At 40.2% G+C, this 19414-nt stretch overlaps 1 protein-coding gene across 2 annotated transcripts in view; it reads right to left on the bottom strand.

Moving 5' to 3' along the window:
• Positions 1 to 221: 221 nt before the first annotated feature.
• The window catches only part of STYX (serine/threonine/tyrosine interacting protein), a 35015-nt gene continuing 15822 nt past the window's right edge, over positions 222 to 19414 (bottom strand). The window contains exons 3-11 of one of the 2 annotated variants that reach the window (XM_089522895.1): positions 15617 to 15670; positions 14319 to 14416; positions 10958 to 11018; positions 10355 to 10391; positions 8535 to 8574; positions 8402 to 8452; positions 5844 to 5916; positions 1225 to 1309; positions 222 to 705 (exon numbers count right to left, since the gene is read on the bottom strand). In XM_089522895.1, the coding sequence (XP_089379021.1) occupies positions 635 to 705; positions 1225 to 1309; positions 5844 to 5916; positions 8402 to 8452; positions 8535 to 8574; positions 10355 to 10391; positions 10958 to 11018; positions 14319 to 14416; positions 15617 to 15670 (570 nt within the window). In that variant the 3' untranslated portion in view covers positions 222 to 634. The remainder of the gene's footprint in view (positions 706 to 1224; positions 1310 to 5843; positions 5917 to 8401; positions 8453 to 8534; positions 8575 to 10354; positions 10392 to 10957; positions 11019 to 14318; positions 14417 to 15616; positions 15671 to 19414) is intronic. The other variant, XM_089522896.1, reaches the window with a different exon arrangement.

Genomic DNA, 19414 nt, shown 5'->3' with positions numbered 1-19414 from the left:
CGATGGACCTTCGGCCTTTCAAGGAAGAGCTAATTTCAAAGAAAATCTGCACTTTCTATTCAGGTAACAGCAGCAATGCTGAACTCTCTGTTTTTACTTCATGGTGGTCACAGTAGTACTGTATGTCCTGGTAACTCCTAAAACTTGTTTGCCTCTGCTTGAAGCATAAACTCGAGAAATGAAACAAGTACAAACCATAGTGAATTTCAGGAATTTGTTTTGTTTTGTTTTTTTTACTAAATACTCTTGTTATAAATTACACAAAACTTTATAAACAAATCATCCCCCCCTTGCATTTTGCTTAAGTAATAATTTTATCAATACAAATAAAGAAATTTTCAAGTATGAAAAGTGCATTATTGCAGTAATACCTCTTTGCAAGTCCAAAGTCTTGGTTTAGGGTAAAACTATAAAGTGTAAAAAACAAAAGAGAGGAGTAAAACAATCAGTGCCATGTAGTCAGTCAAGGGATCCAATACCTTTAAAATGTCGCCTGGTGTGCTACTGGAGGGGCAGGTTTGCATAAGGAAGTTGGACTCTTCTCCCCTTTTAAAAAAAGTACATCTGGTTGTTCATCTTGCAGAGATTAGCAGCTGCCACAGGTAAAAACAGCAAGTCCAAGGTGCCCTTGGTATCAACCATTCTGAGCTGCTGCTTGCATATTGGCAATTTCTTCATCCTCTTCATGAGTACGTTTCAGACTTCCTGTAAAACAGGTCAGAGATTGGAAAAAGTGATCAAGAAAATCAAAATACAAAGTCTTCCCCCAAAAAAGAGCCGCAGTTCAAGTGGAACCAGAGCTGTTTCTGCAAATTATTTCGGTTTTGCCTCAGATGGTAAAAACTCCCCTGAAAATTCTTTATACAGGCAAACCAGAAAGCCAAGCTTAGTGTATGTAAAATAAGAAAAGTAAAATAATTAATGGATTCCTACTGATTACTTGTAGTGTGCAAAGCAGTTTTGTTTCGGATCCAGTCACCTTACACCTGAATGCATTTCAAGCCATTTTTATTCAAATGATCACTTCTCTCCTGAGGCTGCTGCAGAAGTTTAATCAGATTTTTCCATTATGAACCATCTCCCATCTTTGTTCACATTGCTATCAACTAATTTTGGGAGACTCCTCAAGCTAAGTTTTGTTATCTCAAAATGATAATTTAAGGCCAAAGATTCCAAGTATATCACAAAAACATCTGGTTATAAGTACAAGAAAAAGCTTCTCACCTGTACTAACAGACAGTGATCGTTCCAGCTGTCGCGGTGACATCATGTGGATAGTTAACTTTGCTAGATAGATGGCTTCGTATTCCTAAGAAAGGTATGTGGAAACAGTTAGTAAATGGACTCTACCTGAATAAGGATCTCGGGACAAAAAAGCAAAAGGAAGGTGCAGTAGGGAAAGCCATGCATGCTATCTCAAATAAGAACAGTTTTGCAAGTTGAAAATAATTATTAAGAAATATAAGCCCAAATTCTTTATTAATACTCCCCAGCAGAAAGGACCCACTGAATCAGTGGCATTACGTAAGTGTTGACTTGCAAAATTACTATTAATTTACTGGGTCTACTATAGATGGGCCTGACAACAGGATTTGGACTAGGTAGGCACAAGTGTGACACGATGTGTAATGGTTTCAGTGCTAGACTACAACTCTGGAGACCGGGGTTCAAATCCCCGCTCAGCCATGGAAAACCACAAAGTGACCTTAGACAAGTTACACATGCTCAGCTTCAGAGGGAAGCAAAGGCAATGCCCCCTTGAACAACTTGTAAAGGAAACCCCATGATAGGGTCGCCTTATGGTTGCTATAAATGGCTTGGCATCAGAAACAACCTGAAGGCGTACTACAACCAGAAGCCACAAGATTGAGCCTTGAGCCTCAACTGGAATATGTGAATATCAAGCAGGATACTTTCAGCTTATCAGAAGACTCAGAGAAGGATGGAAACTGAGGTTCTCCTGTATCACACAGCGTCAATTTTTATTACAGATGGTGTCAAGACCCTTGTCGTTGGGAACAATGCAATGGCTACTGGCCATTCTACATGGACTTACAACTGACTAGCTTCAATGCAGAATCCTCAGCATCCTGGGATCAGAAGTCTCAGCATTATTCAATACCACATTATTTTAGCTTACTTTGCCAGCTAAGATCAACTGATCACATCTTCAAGTACTCAGATATATGCAGGAACCAAAACAAGCAATAACAATACACTATATTAATTTCCAAAGTATTGTTTGAGAAAGAGACAGCCAGAGAAAATGCAAATAATTGTATTCCGCAGAAGAGGGACCCTCCTCTGTCTTTCATAATGAAATCAATACAGTGAGGAGGCAAGAGGGAGCTTTCTCTGCTGGAAGACCCCAACTGTGGTATCTCCCTGGAGTCCAAAATAGCAGCAAAGCTGGTTTTATTTAGGCTCCAAGTAAAAAACATGGCCATTTACTACAGTCTTTTGGGACTGATTCACTCCAAAATAGTTTGTGCAGATCGTTTTACATTTTAACAGTTTTAATCTGCTTTTTTTAAAAAAACTTGTCAGCTGGTTTAATATGTTTACAGTCTATTTACATTATTTTATTGTTTTAAATTGTTTTCGCTGTTTTGAGATCTCATGATATAAGATAGGAGGAGTAACTTTTCCCACAGTGGAAAGAGAACATTACTCTCTGGATTACGGCTCCTTCTCATTCCAATAGTATTCTATAACACTCAGCACTCTTAATTTCCCTCAGCAACTCCAGGCTGGCTTTTGTCCTCCATCAAGGGCAGCCCAGGCATGTTAGATGCATTAATAACTAATTAGCTTCATGCTCCTGTGCAAATTTGCACCTATTTACCCTCCCTCTGCCGAAAATGCACAGCCATCTGAATGCATACAAAACAGACAGATGGCCACATGTGCAATAACGTGCATTTCTGCAATTTCAGCAGATAGTCTGATAAAAACCACAAAGCTTTTTTTTCTGTGGAGTTTAAGGAGTTTTTCAGGGGGGCTGTGTGAAAAGCCCAACCCCTATGAATCGTATGTAGCCAAGATCACATTCTATCAGCTGGAATGAGGAGTATTTTAAACAGGCTAGCCAGAAAAAGGAACAATAAATAAACAGGTAAGCTAGCCCATATAAGACTGGTTTCTCATCAGCACATTAAGGGGTATTTATGTTCAGCTACTCCTATTAAACTTCACTGCTATCCTTGTTGGGATCTGCATGCTGTACTGATGTTGTTGTGTGCCTTTAAGTATTTTTTGACTTATGGTGACTGCCATAGAATTGTTTGGAGGGAGTTTGCTTTTGCCTGCCTGCCTCGGAGACTGAGAGAGTGTGACTTGCCTAACGTCACGCAGTAGGATTCCATGGCCAAGCAGGGATTCAAACCCTGTTCTCCAGAGTTGTAGTCCAAACCACTGCATCACATAGACTCGCATACAGTACTTAGGGCATTTGAGTCAACCATAAAAGCATTCCTTTAGTTTTGACCTAGAAGGTTCTTTTCTTTCCTGACAGGACTCACATCCATGCATAGTTTAAGTGAGCTAGAAGCCCTCCTGGCTAGGAAGGAACTGTATACACTCCAGCCAGATTCATTAGTTCTTTGTTTAGATCCTACTTACATTCCTAAAGTGAATTCTGATTTTCACCATGCACAGGAAGAGATTCTGCCATCCCTTTGTCAGTGGTGTTCAAAGCCTCTGGCAAAGGAAAGGCACACTTTAGATGTTTGAAGGGCGATGCATATTTTTCTAAAAGGGATCCAAAACCTTTCAAGTGTCTCATTGTCTTTTCATTTCCTTTTAGCCGGCCACTATGGGTGGTGAAATCTTCAACTCAACTCCAGCAAGTAGATAAAGTTATCGCTAATGATCTGCTCTGAATCCTCAAGGGTTCAGTTGCCTGGGAAGGTTGTTGCTCTTCAGCAAGGAGCACAGCAGCCCCTTCTCTCTAAAAATGGCTCTTTATTTAATGTCTGTCAGGTTGCCAGCTGGAACTCTCCTTCCACATTTGAGAAGCAATAAATATTCAATATTCACTTTTGCCAAGGCTTCCTCAGTGCAGAACTGCTTCAAACCAATGGCTCAGGCTCATCAATTATTCCATTAAAAAGGGAAATACCACTGTGCCTGCCCTTTTGCTAAGGGAGGTCTGGTTCCACCCTAGAATGTTCTCTGTCCACATCTGCAAAAAGGAACGCTGAAACCTCTATCTGTTTTCTGCAGTGGAATAAGAACATCCTCCCAACCCATTAGAATCATAGAGTTGGAAGAGACCACAAGAGTCATCCAGTCCAGCCCCATTTTGCGTTGCAAGAACTCACAATCAAAGCATCCCTGGCAGATGGCCATCCAGCCTATGTTAAAAGACCTCCAAAGAAAGAGACTCCCCGCCACTCTCCCAGGGATTGTGTTCCAATGTCAAACGTCTCTTACAGGAAGTTCCTCCTAATGTTGAGGTGGAATCTCTTCTCCTGTAGTTTGAATCCATTGAGCTGGGTCCTATTCTCTGGAGCAGCAGAAAACAAGCTTGCTCCCTCCTCAATATGACATCCCTTCAAAAATTTAAACAAGGCCATCGTATCACCTTTTAATCTTCTCTTTTCCAGGCTAAACATATTCCTTAAGTCTCTCCTCATAGGGCTTCATTGTTTGCAGACCCTTCACCATTTTACTAACTCTCCTTTGAAGTCTCCAGCTTCTCAACATCCTTTTTGAATTGTTTTGCCAAGAACTGGACACAGTATTACAGGATAGGCTTAACCAAAGCAGAATAGAGTGGCACTATTACAATTGCCCCTCTGTTTTCACAGACCTAAGATCTGCGACCCTCGCTTACTCGCAAGGAGCAAACGGAGGGTGCTAAAATGGGACATGCACCCAAGGCCACTTGCAGGCATGTACCCCCATTCAAACCTATGGGGCTTGAATATCTGCAAGTTTCGGTCTTCCCAAGGGGGGGGGAGTCCAGAATGGATCCCCTGCGAAAACGGAGGGCAGACTGTACTTCCCTTGATCTAAACCAGGGGTCGGCAACCTACGGCCCGCGGGCCGGATTTGGCCCGGCGAGGCCTTGGGACCAGCCCCAGCCCGGTCCTGCCGCCAATTGCCGCCCCCGCCACAGCTTCCGCACCGCTCCAGGCACCATTTTGAGTTCGGCCCCACAGTTGTCAGGGACAGCAACCCAGCCCCCGACTCAAAAAGGTTGCCTACCCGTGATCTAGACATTATACTTCTATTGATGCAGCCTAGAAATGCATTGGCCTTTTTAGCTGTCGCTTCACACCGTTGAGTCATTAGTTTTGTTTTTTAAGTGTGGGTGTATTTCACTGTCTTAAGTCATCACAGTTTTTTTCTTGTCCGTTGTCTTATTCTGACTACTATCTGTTTTTCTATTAGGGTTTCACTGAGAAATGTTTGGATTGTTTCACAAAATCAGCTTCCTAGTTTAGCATTTAGCATTTACATCTCTATACCACTTAATAGTGAACTCAGCACTCTCTAAGCAGTTTACAATCTGTAAAGCAGATTGGTTTACAGATCAACTTAATTTGTAAACCAACTACAATCTGTAGTTAGGCTGCTCTCACAAGTAGGCGCTTCTCAAACCCTTTTAGTTCCCTGCCAATCACAGCAAAAGGGAGGAGCAAGCAACAGCATCATAGAGCTGGAAGAGGCCACAGACCCATTCAGTCCAACCCCATGACAAAACTCCCTCTATCTACTGCTGAAAATGAATGTATCACAACATAAAGACAAGATCCTGTGTTTGTTTTTTCTTCCGTGTCAATAAGATATCTGCCAGCAGTAACCCTCATTGTCTTACTGATAGGTAAAGGACTTACCTGAAGTTGATGAACAAATCCAGCATTGGGATTAATACAAAACCTTCTTTCTTGCACATATGTAAATGCATCCCTATAAAAGAAAAAAACCCTACATTTTCATTTGGATTAATATGAATTTGTATTTGGTTTCTGACTCATTATCTTGGTATTGTTTAGTTACGCTTGCATTCTTCCTCCACTAAAGGGAGCTTAAAATAATGCACAAGAGTTCTCAAGAAATCACCGATCCACATATTAGTCATGCCCAATGGAGGAAAATTTTGCTTAGCATTACTAAAGGCGACCTAGATTACCACACTGCTGTCTTATAGTGCTGCTATTCCACTTTAATTGCTCTGGCTGCCTCCTGTTGCATTCTGGGATTTGCAGTTTAAGGAAAGGCATTTAGAATTCTCAGCCAGAGAGCTCTGAGGCCTCAATGAACTACAAACCTGATAATGCAATGGAAGGTAGCCAGAACAGTAGAAGTGGAATAGCACCACTATAAAAGTGTAGAGCAGTAATGTGGCACAATTATTTACTGATCATAATGTTTACAGATTTTTCTCTCTCCAAAAAATTCTACATCTGAAATTATTAGTAAAATCATTAAGCATATCTGAGGACATCTGGTAGCAAGGGTTACTGAAGGGAACAGGGCAACTGAAATACATAATATATTACATAATTTAACTGGAGCAATGCTCAAATTGAGCATTACAATCTTATAATAATCCTATGAGGAATATCACTTCCATTTTACAAATGGAAAAGTGAGGCAGAAGGTAAAATGACTGTAGGGCAGAAGCAGAATTTGAACCCTGACACCCAAGGATCAAGCCACATTTTGTGTTCACTGGACCAAGACAGTTCATAATCGTGCTTGAGCCACAATTACCAGTACACAGCAACATTCCTTCTGCAACATAAGAAAGGTGACCTAATCCCATCCCAACAGCCAGCCTAAACCCCTACCATTAGCCCTAACAAACACAAGCACACTATTTCCATCCTTTCTGGTAAAGCCAGATGAACCCCTCACTGAAGTTCCTTCTGCCAGCAGCACAGCAACAGCTAAGTCTGCACCATTTTCATTGCTGAATACAGCAGAAGCTCAAGAGTAAAAATGAAAGGGGGAATGGCTTAAGCAGAAAGGAAACAGCTGAATCGGCTGTTGTTTATTCCCCTACATCTTCTGAAACACTATTTTCAAGTTTCATCCCTCTGCTTTAATAAGATGCAACTAATTTTTAGGGGGAAATAATGATTTTTAAAGCTATACAATACTTAAACATTTTAAGAATGAAGATCTATTAAGGCTGTTGCTCATTTCTAAATCTGTTTTTAATTTCTAGATGTGAAATTTGGTTCAGCCTCACAAATTACTAGCTCTGAAAATAGTATGAAGGTGTCTTGTGTAAGATCAGATCAATGCACGCTACTGAAATAAAGACATTGGCAGCATGAGTTTTCGTAGACTTCAGTCTACTTCCTCAGATGAATATAGTGGAGTGGAAATCTGGAACAGACATATATATGCCACTGGTATGTGAGAATGTCAATTCAAATTGGGTATGGAAATGAAGTCCAGTTTCTGGAACACCTCCCCAGGGAGGCCAGAATGGCCCCCTCCTTGCTGGCCTTCCGCCAGCAGGCCAACACCTCCCTGTTCAGACAGGCTTTTAAAGCAGAAAGTTTTTAATGAACAGGCTGGACGTTGTATTCTTTTATAATATTTTAAACACTATCTTTTATTCTTTTATGCAATCCATTTTAACATTGTAATAATTTAATTTAATTATTAGAATAATTTAATTGTAATACACCTAGAACCAGCCATATAACACCAGTTTTAAAAGACCTCCATTGGCTGCCTATTCGCTTCCAGGCGCAATACAAGGCGTTGGTTGTTACCTATAAAGCCCTAAATGGCTTGGGCCCAGGGTACTTAGAGGACCGCCTCTCCCCGTACAATCCGCCCCGCACACTCAGATCAACTGGGCAGCAATTGTTAAGGGTTCCAGAGGCCAGATTAGTTGCCACCACTAAGAGGGCCTTCTCCATCATGACCCCCAGCCTCTGGAACGCGCTGCCCTTTGAGCTCCGCTCAGCCGCCTCCCTTACCCAGTTCAGGAAGGGAGTAAAAACATTCTTGTTCGAGCAAGCTTACCCCTGACTCCCTGACCCCTAAAGTATTCTCTCCTCGCCCCCTTCGTCAGCATGTCAAGCTGGCACGAATTGTGGTGCTTACTGTTTTATTGTAAAAGGTTTTTAATACTATGTTTTGATGTTTTTATATTGCTGTATTGTTGTATGTATGTTGGAAACCGCCTTGGTCTTATAAAGGCGGTATATAAATAAACTTTTACTTACTTACTTACTTACTTAATTCTGTTTTAATGTAACTTTTTTATGCTTTTAATTGTATTGTTTTAATCTTTAAGTCACCCTGAATCCCAGTTTTGGGGAAAGAACAGGATATAAATAAATATAATAAATAACAATAATATATGCTCTGGAAGTAAGCAAACCCCTTCCCTCGAAATAGAGCAAAGCAGGTTCATGGATGTCCTTACCTGTACTTCACTCCAAATGTTTCCATAATATATGCAATAACTAAGGCAGCACTGAAAAGAAAAACAAACAAAGTAAGGTATGTTGACCACTCCTTATGAATATTTTCTTTTTTTAAAGTGTGAACTTTGTTACCTTCTGGAAATCCCTGCGTTCCCATGGACAAGAACTTTCCCTGAGAATGAAGAAAGTTACTTTATATGCAAAAGCAGAATTTCCACACTCATGACATTTTATATTACTGTTATTTTATTTATATCCCATCATGCAGTCCACCACTTGTTCCACAACATGGCTTACACTGGCCAGGGTTGCAGGGAGATTGCACTCTTACTACCTCAGAGGGACAGAATAGTAAGGGAAGGAGGCCTATCCAGCAGCCAGAGAAGGAGCTGTCGCAGCTTACTTACATCTATGTGCAGGAAGATGACACGGCTCTAGCAAGGCGGACGTAACGGCAAGAACCTCTGGCCTCTGCAATTAACCAAGGAACTAAAGGCTACTGGGTTCCACATGTCTGTGGTATACGATGTATGTGTGGATGCCTAGTTGCACATGCACACATACACATGCATATGCATGCATATATATGGGTGCTTGTGTACTGTAGACTACAGTAAAGTGCCTTGTGGATCATCTGATTTAAAGGCAAGCTATTTCTCTTCTAAACAAACCAATGAGAGAAAAGCAATCCAAATACAAACCAGTTTAGCACATGGTTTAACACTCCAGCAAGAAAATCTGCATAAACAACCAATGCTACACATCAATTACAAGGGTCAACCTGTCGATGGGAGACACTGTTCTTTGACTCTGAAAGATTATTTTACAGCCAGCAATTTGTGCCATTCCAGATGGTGCTGGGCTACAACTCCCATCATTGCTCATTATTTATGCTGGCTATAGAACCGCAGTGCAAAAGGATCTACAGGGCCACTATTTTCTTACCCAGTTTAAAAGGATCACTCCAAAGAGATTTATTTTGATTTGGGACGATAATAAACACTGACTTATTCCCTGGCAAAGCCTCAGTAAGCAAAGCCTCTGACATAGAAGCCCATTTTAACAAAGTGTTTTTGTAGAAGCCCAGCCCAGCCCTCCTTATTTCTTGTCCTTTGTCTAGCTGGAAGGTTTTTGTTTGTTTGCTTGTTTTGTTTTGTTTTGAGCAGCATTGGCATTGCAAGGATGGTGAAGGAGGCCTGGAGAAAGACAGTCTTTCAGGTTGGGTTGCAGCAGCATGTCTGTAGTAAACAATGAAATAAAGCCTGAGCTGAGAAAGAACAGGTATCTACTCTAGGTGAGCCTATGGTAGGTGGCCCTACTGTATTGTATTGTGTGTATTTATGTACCACAGGCAAGGTAAATAGCTGCCTCCAGAATCACTTCTTTAGTATGTGTGAATAACAAAAGAGAAAGAAAAGAGGAAAAGCAGGTTAGCCTGCCACACCAGCTGCCCTGGGACCTTGAAAAAGCATAGGTCTATAAGTTTTACCACCAAATTTGAAATTGTTAGGAAAATGGAAGCTTTCAAAATAAATTTTTAAAAAATCACCCAAGCATGCATTTTGGAAGAAGTTTTCAAGCATTTTCTAGAAGATTCAAAACATTTTGGTTTGCTTATGCAAGGCTTACTTAACATGTTTCATTTCACATGTGCATAATGTTAGTTTTGAATAAAAAGTTTGCTGAAACATATTGAACTGCTCTTCCTTTTTGTGGTGTAGGGACCTAGCCCTATTTTTTCCATGTTATTTCTTCCTCTGGTACCAAAGCTCAGGAACGCAAGTACTTTGTTAACTGAGGTATATTTGTAACCTAAAAAACCGCTCTATGCAATGACAAAGTGCAATCCCCTCTATATTAATATAGCCCGGGGAAAAAACAACTATTTGCAACATACAAAATTTTCTCACTTCCTAAATTACATAAGCAAATAGGAAATTGAAGGCACATACCTCCAGTTTGTAAACTCTCATCAATAAACTCCTTAGTCTAAAAGGGGGGAAAAAGAGATTCCATTCCCATTATAGCAACCAAAAACATCCATATGCTGATACAGCTAAATCACCATAAAGGATAGTAGTACATTAGCATTATTAAGTTAAGAATCACATGCTTTGCCTTGTTCTTCTTTAACATCCATGTGGTGGTTACAACTCCCAGCAACTCTAGGAAGTCCATCTGCACAACTCACTTTGAAAGAAACTATGCAAAACAGCTACTGAACTCTTGTACAGTTCCCATTTATTTACTGGTGATTGTACAAGAGAACTTCCTGAATTGTAACCATGACAACTAGCACTACTACCAGTTAATATTTGATCCACAAAGCCATTTTGTTAGGAGGACACTGCAGGAGAAGACATGCAGATAAGCCATATAAAATACTACCTATAGTATTATTATCAATCACTGCTGGTGAAAGTGACATGTTCATCAAACAGAGGGATGCAGGCAGGTTGCCTCATTGCCCACTCACAAGGTTGTATTAATGCACATTATTTCTGAAAGGTAGGATAATGGAACAGTTTAACTGACAAGGTAGGAAAAACACTTACCGTTGGAAAAAATCTTATTATATTTTCAATGGGATTATCTGCAATGTCCAAGACTAAATACCTATAATTAAAATAAGTCTGTTAAGTACACAGCAAGGACTGCTCATCATCAAAAGTGTTGACATTTGGCCTAGAAAGTATTTCTCTTATCCTCTGAAACTGCTATAAAGAATGGTAAGTTCAAAGGCTGTTACCCTATCCTGAGATAGGATAAACCTATTGGGCTGCAGCTTCATGTACTGAGGTAGCTTACCACTCCATTTCAATGACTAAATGCTTTTATCAGACCACATCCAAAACCTCATGGGGCTGAACTGGCTTGTGTGTTGTTCCAAACTTATGGTGACCCTAAGGGATTTTCTTGCCACATTTCTTCAGAAGAGGTTTACCATTGCCATCCTCTGAGGCTGAGAGAGTATGATGTGGCCCAAGGTCATCCAGTGGGCTTCCATGGCTGAGGCGGGATTCAAACCCTGGTCTCCAGAGTCCAATTCAACACTGAAACCATTACACCTCACTGGTTCTGAACTGGCTTAGGCAAGGAGAATTAACCAGCAAAGTGATGCCTCACTGCTCTCCTTCTTTCCACCTCCTTACTATCAAGCAGCTCTCAAGGTTTCTTTATCGTCAATAAAGTGTGATGGGCTGAGTCTGTGATTTACAAAGCAGAACACATGCTTTGTATACAGAAAACCTGAGTTTAAAAACTCTGGCTAGGGAAGAATCTCCCTGAAGCCCAAGAAGGAAGGTGGGAAAAGTACAGCTCAGCAGCCAGATGTGGCCCTCCAACACCTCCTTCCAATGAGCAAGGCTGCTGGAGCAGCACAATCACAGCTGAGCCGTTTGTGCAGCATTGCAGCTGCTCTTCCACCCACAACAGCATTGAGAACTTTCTCTTATTATAGAAGCAGAGAAGGCAAAGCCTCCCTCCCTTCTGCCAAGATACCTCCTGTCTTTTCTGTCAGTGCTAAGGATCAATTTCCTATGTCAGAGAAAACTGAAACAGGCTGAACCAGCTACTTGCAGATGAAAGCAGGAAGCTGATTTTTGGCAGTGAGAGAAAAAAACAAAGCATATTTGACAGGATATGTGAGAGATTTTCTGTGTCTTTATCCACAGCAGAGTTCTTTGGCCCATCTCTGCCAAAGGGAGATCTTTGGCACTGCTCTACCACCCTATCATCCCTACTGCATTTTAATATGCATTCCTTCACAGCAGGGTTGTAATCAGCATTTTTAATAAAAACAATTAAAACCACTCTATGGTCTGATTCTGTATATGGCAGCTCTTCGTTCCCATGCTGGGCTTTTGGCACATTATGCTTCAGTGTAACACACAATTTGATGCTTGAATCCCCTATCTTCAAAACAAAGGAAGCAAAATTATTTTAAGTTGTTAAGAAGAGATTTTGTCAAGTTCCCAAGAGAACAAATAATAGGGTTTTTTGCGTTTTTGGGGGGCTATGTGGCTATGTTCTGAAAGAATTTATTTCTGACATTTTGCCTGCATCTGTGGCTGGCATCTTCAGAAAATGGTGGCATGGAGGTGTGTGGGGTATATATATTGTGTGACTCTTGGTTGAGAGGAAGTGATTTACCTGTTAATGTAACAGAGAATGTAGCAAAGAACAGAGAATGATCAAGAATGCTCAAGGTCTCTACCTCTCAAGTTTGCAAAGAATACAGAAGGAACCTGGGATCGTCTGTTTGAAACAGTAAAACAGTTATGATTCTCCCGCAGAAGTGGGCAACTTCTGTGGAGATGGCACTCACTTTTCAGGTTGGACAAGTGCTTGAGGCCTACGCATCCAAGGGGTATGGCAAAAGGGATAGAGCTTAAAACAGATAAAAACAGACACTTCCCATTTTATATTATTTTATCATACTTAATTTTTTTTCAACCAATAAAATCCCTTCACTCATTATTAAATAACAATCCTACAATCAATTACAGGTTGAGTATCCCTTATCTGGCATTCTAAAATCTGAAAAAAAAATCAATTTCCAAAACTGTCCACATTGGTTGCAGAGACAGTGGCGTTATTACTTTCTGATGGTTCAGAAATATCGATGCATAAAATTATTAAAAACAGAAGTAGAGTCTCCTTCTTTGGAGGTTTTAAACAGAGTCTGGATGGCCAGCTGTCAGCTTTGAGTGTGAGTTCCTGCACAGGAGGGGGTTGGACTGGATGACCCTTGGGGTCCTTTCAGCACTAGGATTCTATGATTATATATAAAATTATCTTCAGGCTATCTGCTCTATATAAAATATAATGGTGTTTCACATTTAGACTTGAGTGCCACCTCCCAAGAAATCCCATTATGTAAAGATTCCATAATTCTCTCCACCCCACACAAGATAATCCAAAATCCAAAGCACTTCGGGTTGCAAGCATTTCAGGTAAGGGAGACTCAGCTGATATTATTTTTTATAAATGAAACAGAAATCTAAGGAAATTGATTTTAGCCAACAGTGAGCCCACAGGAAGGATTGGGGGGGGGGGGGGACTGAATGGAGCCCACACTTTGCCCATCCTTGCCCTACAGTGAAAAGTTGGAATTTGTACTTTAAATCATGGGCTACTGCTTAAATGTTGTCAAAAAGACTAATCTGAACAGACAAACATTTTTATTGAACTAGGAATAATATAACCAAAATCAGTACTTGGGTGAAGAGAGAGGCAACCCACACTCCATAAATAAGGTTTTGAAACAAAGGCTGGATGGCCACCTATCATGAGTACATTGTGTATTCCTGCATGGCAGATGGAGGTGGGATTGGATGGCCCTTGGGGTCTCCTCCAGCTCTACAATTCTAATAAGCTAGTGTCAAAACATGCCCCTGTAACTACATCCTTAACGTGTAATTCTTGAATCACGGAGATATAAAATGACAGCTCCATTTTGTCAATCACTCCGCTGTTGGAATATATGTACAGTAAGTGAAAATAAAGGATCATTTAGAAGAGGAAACAGTAACAAATCATACAGGTGTAACTCTGGGGTAACAAGAAATATGTCTCAAGTTTCAACAGGACAGAACATGCCATACATTAGCCTAGCACACCTTGTCCTTGCATCATCACTCAATCTTCTTTCCCTCACTTTTCCCAAGTTATAATACTGATTAGAAGAAAAAAGTAATTTGACTACTTTTATCTCTCTTTCAAACAACTTACCTATGAACTAGTAAGCTGACTACTAACACACAATGTACCAACCAAATACCTGAAAACTTGACAGATGTTGCCTGCTACTCTCTTTTGCATTATAATTACTGAAAATTACACTTAGGCAATAAGAACATAATTGGACATGGCTTTATGATGGTCATTTCCAAAGCAAAGTTATGGGAGTCTTACCTAAATAACTGCTGGAAGTTTGGTTTAATAAAGTTTGCTTCAATATTCTGCCTTATGCATATTACATGGGTGATTCCATGCTTCTGAAGTATAGGGAGCTGTAAAAGAAAGTTTCAGAGAGAGAAATGAGAACTCCTTTAAACAAGGATTGATAAAACATAGAAGGAAGAACTTTAACGGTAAAAGAATTGTATTCTGAGTAGGTGATATATAGCTACAGGTTGAGTTACTCTTATCAGAAATGCTTGGGACAAGGAGTATTTAGAATTTGGGATTTTTTTATTTGGAATATTTGCATATACGTAATGAGATATATAAACATGAAATTCATTTATGTTTCATATACAGCTTATACACATAGCCTAAAGGTAATTTTATACAAAATGTTTTAGATAATTTTCTGCATGAAGCAAAGTTCAGCCACCTATATGAACAATTTTGGATTTCGGAATTCCAGGTAAGGGAGACTCAACCTGTTGTTTTGTTTCATTAAGGTGTGTGTGTATGTGCCTTCAACTCATCTGTCTATTTAGGATGAGCTCATGGATTTTGTAGAATTTCTTATGCAAGGTGGTTTTGCCGCTTCCTTCCTTCCTCTGAAATATAGTGTACAGCACCTGGTATTCATTGGTGGTCTCCCATCCAAGTATCAACCAGGGTTGATCCTGGTTAGTTTTCAAGATCAGACAAGATCTGGTGCCCTTAGTGTATTTAGGCCCTTCATTAAGATATTCACTTAGTTATTTTGAAAGTTCAGTGGAATTCGGATTACTTAAAATCACATTAATGGACAGTCTCCCAAAAGTCTCTTTCACATCCACTTGAACCTTTCCTCTTACAGTTTATAGTACTGAAACAAAGATACACGAGATCAATAAACAGTATCAAGATCTTCAGGGATAAATGGTGTTGTGTGAGAAAACATGTGGCTATTCCTAAGTGGTATTTACTTATTTTCATTTAAAATATTTCTACCCCACCTTTCCTTAGGCAGAGTTCATGGAGGATAAGAGCATAACATTTACAAACATAACAAAGGGGGGATACAAACATAATAGCAAAATCTAAAACAGTGGGGTAAAAATAAAATAATTCACTAAAAGCAATGTCCAGCAATTACAATTATTTTCCATGCAGCTTAGACCACTAAATAAAATAAAATAAAAATTTAAGTCAGGAGGGAGGGCAAAAATAAAACAGCCTTAAACACTATTCGAGAGCCTAGGTACAATTTAGTTCTGACTGATATACTCCATAGAAACAGACTGTGAAAAAAGTGAATCAAGAGGCAAACCTACCTTGCTTTTCATAGCTGAAGAATACGGGCCCAGGAACAACCCAGGTAAAATCTCCTTTTAAAAAAGCAGCAGGGAAAAGAAACAAAGTTCAGTTGACTACACAGTAGAGTTTGACTACAGTTAAGTCCTACTTGACAGTAAGCCTGGCACTGGTGGAAGGGCCAGTTACACTGTGTCTAGCTGTGTCAAAAAGTATGCAAATAGAACTGATTTGGACCTTGTTGTTTATTTGGACTTTCCAAAGGCTTCTGACAATCCCCTCACTAAAGGTTTCCAAGAGAACAGAGCAGGTGATTAGTATTTTTACTAATCAGCAAGTGGTTAAACAAGTCAGACTAAACAAGCCAGTTCTCATGATTGCTGTTGCTGTGTACCTGTTGTTGTTGTTGTTGACTGGTGTTGCTGTGTGTCAGAAAGTTGTTTCAGACTTATGGTGACCCTAAGACTAAACAATCACAGGGTTTTGTGGGGCTGAGAGCGTGTGACTTGCCCAAGGTCGCCCAGTGGGTTTCCATGGCCATGTGGGGAATTGAACACTGATTTCCAGAGTTCTAGCCCAACATTCAAACCACTACGCCACACTGGCATCATAGAGAACTGCAAATATAAACTGTTCTCTTGATAGAGAACTGCAAATGGGGGGGGGGGGATGATGATCTTTTAATTTGCTCATCAATGATGTGATGAAGGAGAAGGCAGCCATGCCTGCAGATTACATCAAATTACTTAGCATGGTAAAAACCGGGAAATATGCATTAGAACAGTGCTTCTTAAACTGACTGATGTAAAGAAGTGGCCTAAAATGGCAAGCGTTGGTAACATATTTTTGACCACTAGCTGCAGCTGTTCTCTTCTCTTTCTTGCAAACTCTCTGTAGACTGGCAGCCAATGGCTCATGGACCAGCACTGCTCCAGAACCACCACTTGAGTGGCACTGCATTAGAAAGACAAAGCAAGTGTAAAATTATGTATAGTGGGGTAAAAAAATCCTACCTTTACACATATGCTGGTGGCAATGACTGATCAGAAAAAGATCATGGGGGTTAAAGTGGACAACTTAATATAAAATGTACATCCAAAAAGCAGCCACTGTGGAAAAACCTAGGTCAATGTTGGGAAACATTTAAGGGATCAAAAAGTTCTTAAAACACAGATTTGTAACTTTTGTTTTGTACAGCTGTGGCCACTGAATCTCAAAAATGATATTGTGGAGCTTATAAAAAGGGCAGAAAGAGGCAACCAGAATGATTAAGAAACAGGAAAAATCCCCTTATGAAGACAGAATCTGTCACAGATGTAAAGTTTAGAGACTTGGAACTTAGAAAGGTAGCAAAGTAGAAAGAGACATAATGGATATAAAGTTATGCATGATGTGGAGAAAGCGGACAGGCAGCAGCATTTCTCCCTCTCAGACTACAATGTACTAAAATCTGGAATCATCCAATGAAATTTAATGGCAAGTGATTCAGTACAACTAGCACTGTTAATGACTTTCATGTATGAATTATTCTGAAGTGGTTGAACTATGTTGAACTATGAAGTGGTTGAATTATCTATAACGGGGTAAAAAAATATCCTATCTTTATACATATACTGATGGCAATGACTGATCAGAATGGTGCATTACAATTGTGCATTTCACATCTGTACATTCAGCAGCACTGTAGTGCCATTCATTAATGCACAATTGTCAACGTAACTCCATGAGTGTAAAGTTACATCCCTCTATTTCATGTAGGATCTTGGCTGTATCTTTTCACACAGTACATGGTTAAACTATATAGCATTTATCATCACAAGGCGTATTGATGGCCACCACTTATGCAACATTCTAAACTTAGGGTGCCTTTTGTTAATCCAGTATGGCTTTTATGTTTCAAGTGTATTTCAAGTCTTAGCAAACCAAACCTGAAACTTGAATTATTAGCACTAGGGATGCAAAGGAAGCTTGCTCAGCCAGAACACTGGAGGTGCCTCAGTGAGAAAATCCCCAACCCATCCTGATGTTGTCACAAAGGGAAAGCTCAACCACACTGCTTGGTCTCGACTGGGAGTGGCCAGGAAGAGTATGAACTGTTTTCTGATGATTCACTACTTGGTGCAATCTATGAAAAAGGGGAGCGACAGAAGAGTGAAATGTTTCAACAGCAGGCAGCTGCCTACTTCTGCCAAGGTAATCATATCCCAGGCCAGGATTCCAATAACCGTCCTGCCTCACTGCAGCGGCATCTCAGGCTTCCTTTCTCCTTCAGCTCATCCTAGTGGACTCTTTCTAGAGCCTTAGTATTCAACAACTGTTCAAAGCCTAACATGTTCGAGGCTAGCAGGACCAAAGTAAAAGGTCCTTCACAGACATGACAGATGTTTCAGGCTGAGCAAGAGAATGGCCTGTTACAGACTGCCAAAATAAAGCTGCTTCGGGTCTCTTTGGAGGTATGCTATTTAAATGATGCATGGGTCCTAAGAGTCCGGAGGTCGCGCCAAAGCCACACTCCATTCCTAAGCACTGGAGTGCAGCTTTGGTGCAGCTTCCAGATTCTTAGGATGCATGCATCATTTAAACAGCATACCTCCAAAGATAACCGAAGCAGCTTTATTTTGGCAGTCTGTAACAGGCCAATGTGATCTCACACACAGGTTGAATTCTCACCTCAGCTTTTCGATGCATGTTTAACTACAGGCTACCTCTCCCTCTTCTAGTTTTCCTTGTTAATATTGCCTCCTCTCTCTGGATTGGTTAGTTTATAATCCAGATTTCTTTTCATCTGCTGCTCTGAGGTATGGCGATTGGCTTGCTTACTTGAACCATCTGGAATGTTTTATGGAAGCATTTTTCAGGGCAGCTTTGATAAAGGGGTTTACACCCTTTTTTCCTGGCAGGATTCCTGAATGCATGACAGCCTAAAATTTAATAGACAAAGCTCGCCTTCTCCAGGTTTTCAGCTATGGAATATTTGTCTCTCATGCAGCTGTTAAAGGTAAATTCTGTCTGGATAAGTCTGAGTCCTACAAATAATGAGGACTTTACTGTTCTTTCTCAAGAAAAATACTATACCTTTTTAAAAAATTAATTTTAAATTAAATTCACAAGTTGCCAACAGTACTAAAATAAATTCAGCTAACATCTGAGTACATATATTTCTGATCACACCGAGGGTAGTAACTGTCTCACATTGCAGACTGGGATTTTTTACCTTAGGCACTAACATAACTTAGGTGGTTTTGAGTACTATGTACTTTGACTTGAGACAGTGAAAAAGACAGTTATCTGTTGATCTACTTCAATGTTCTGAATCTATGGGCCCATACAGACAGGCCAAAATAAAGCTGCTTCGGGTCACTTTGAGGTATTCTGTTTAAATGATGCATGTGTCCTAAGAGTACGGAAGCTGCGCCAAAGCCACACTCCAATTCTAAGGACTGGAGCGTGGCTTTGGCGCGACTTCCAGACTCTTCGGACGCATGCATCATTTTAACAGCATATCTCAAAGTGACCCGAAGCAGCTTTATTTTGGCTTGTCTGTATGGGGTCTATGTGAAAAGGGGGGAAAGGCTTTGGAAAAATGAGGCAAAGCTTAACCCTCAAATATTAATTTTGCTAACAAGAGCAAAAGGAACAGTTTAAGAAAGAAGTACTTGCTGCATGTACAGAGCTTCCTGCACATTCTCTTTCTTGTGACGAGACAACAACAATGGCTCCCGTCTTGTAGTTAAGTAATGTTCTAAAATAAGCACTGTTTTAAAGCAAGCTCCTGTATATAATACCAATTGGTGAAATGACAGCAATGCATTTTTAAC

The sequence above is a fragment of the Sceloporus occidentalis genome, unplaced genomic scaffold (assembly GCF_023333645.1).
Source record: "Sceloporus occidentalis isolate IW3139 unplaced genomic scaffold, rSceOcc1.0.p SCAF_4, whole genome shotgun sequence".
Classification (NCBI taxonomy): Eukaryota; Metazoa; Chordata; class Lepidosauria; order Squamata; family Phrynosomatidae; genus Sceloporus; species Sceloporus occidentalis.
Note: the sequence above shows the minus strand (reverse complement) of the source record. Positions and strands in the feature narration are given on the sequence as shown.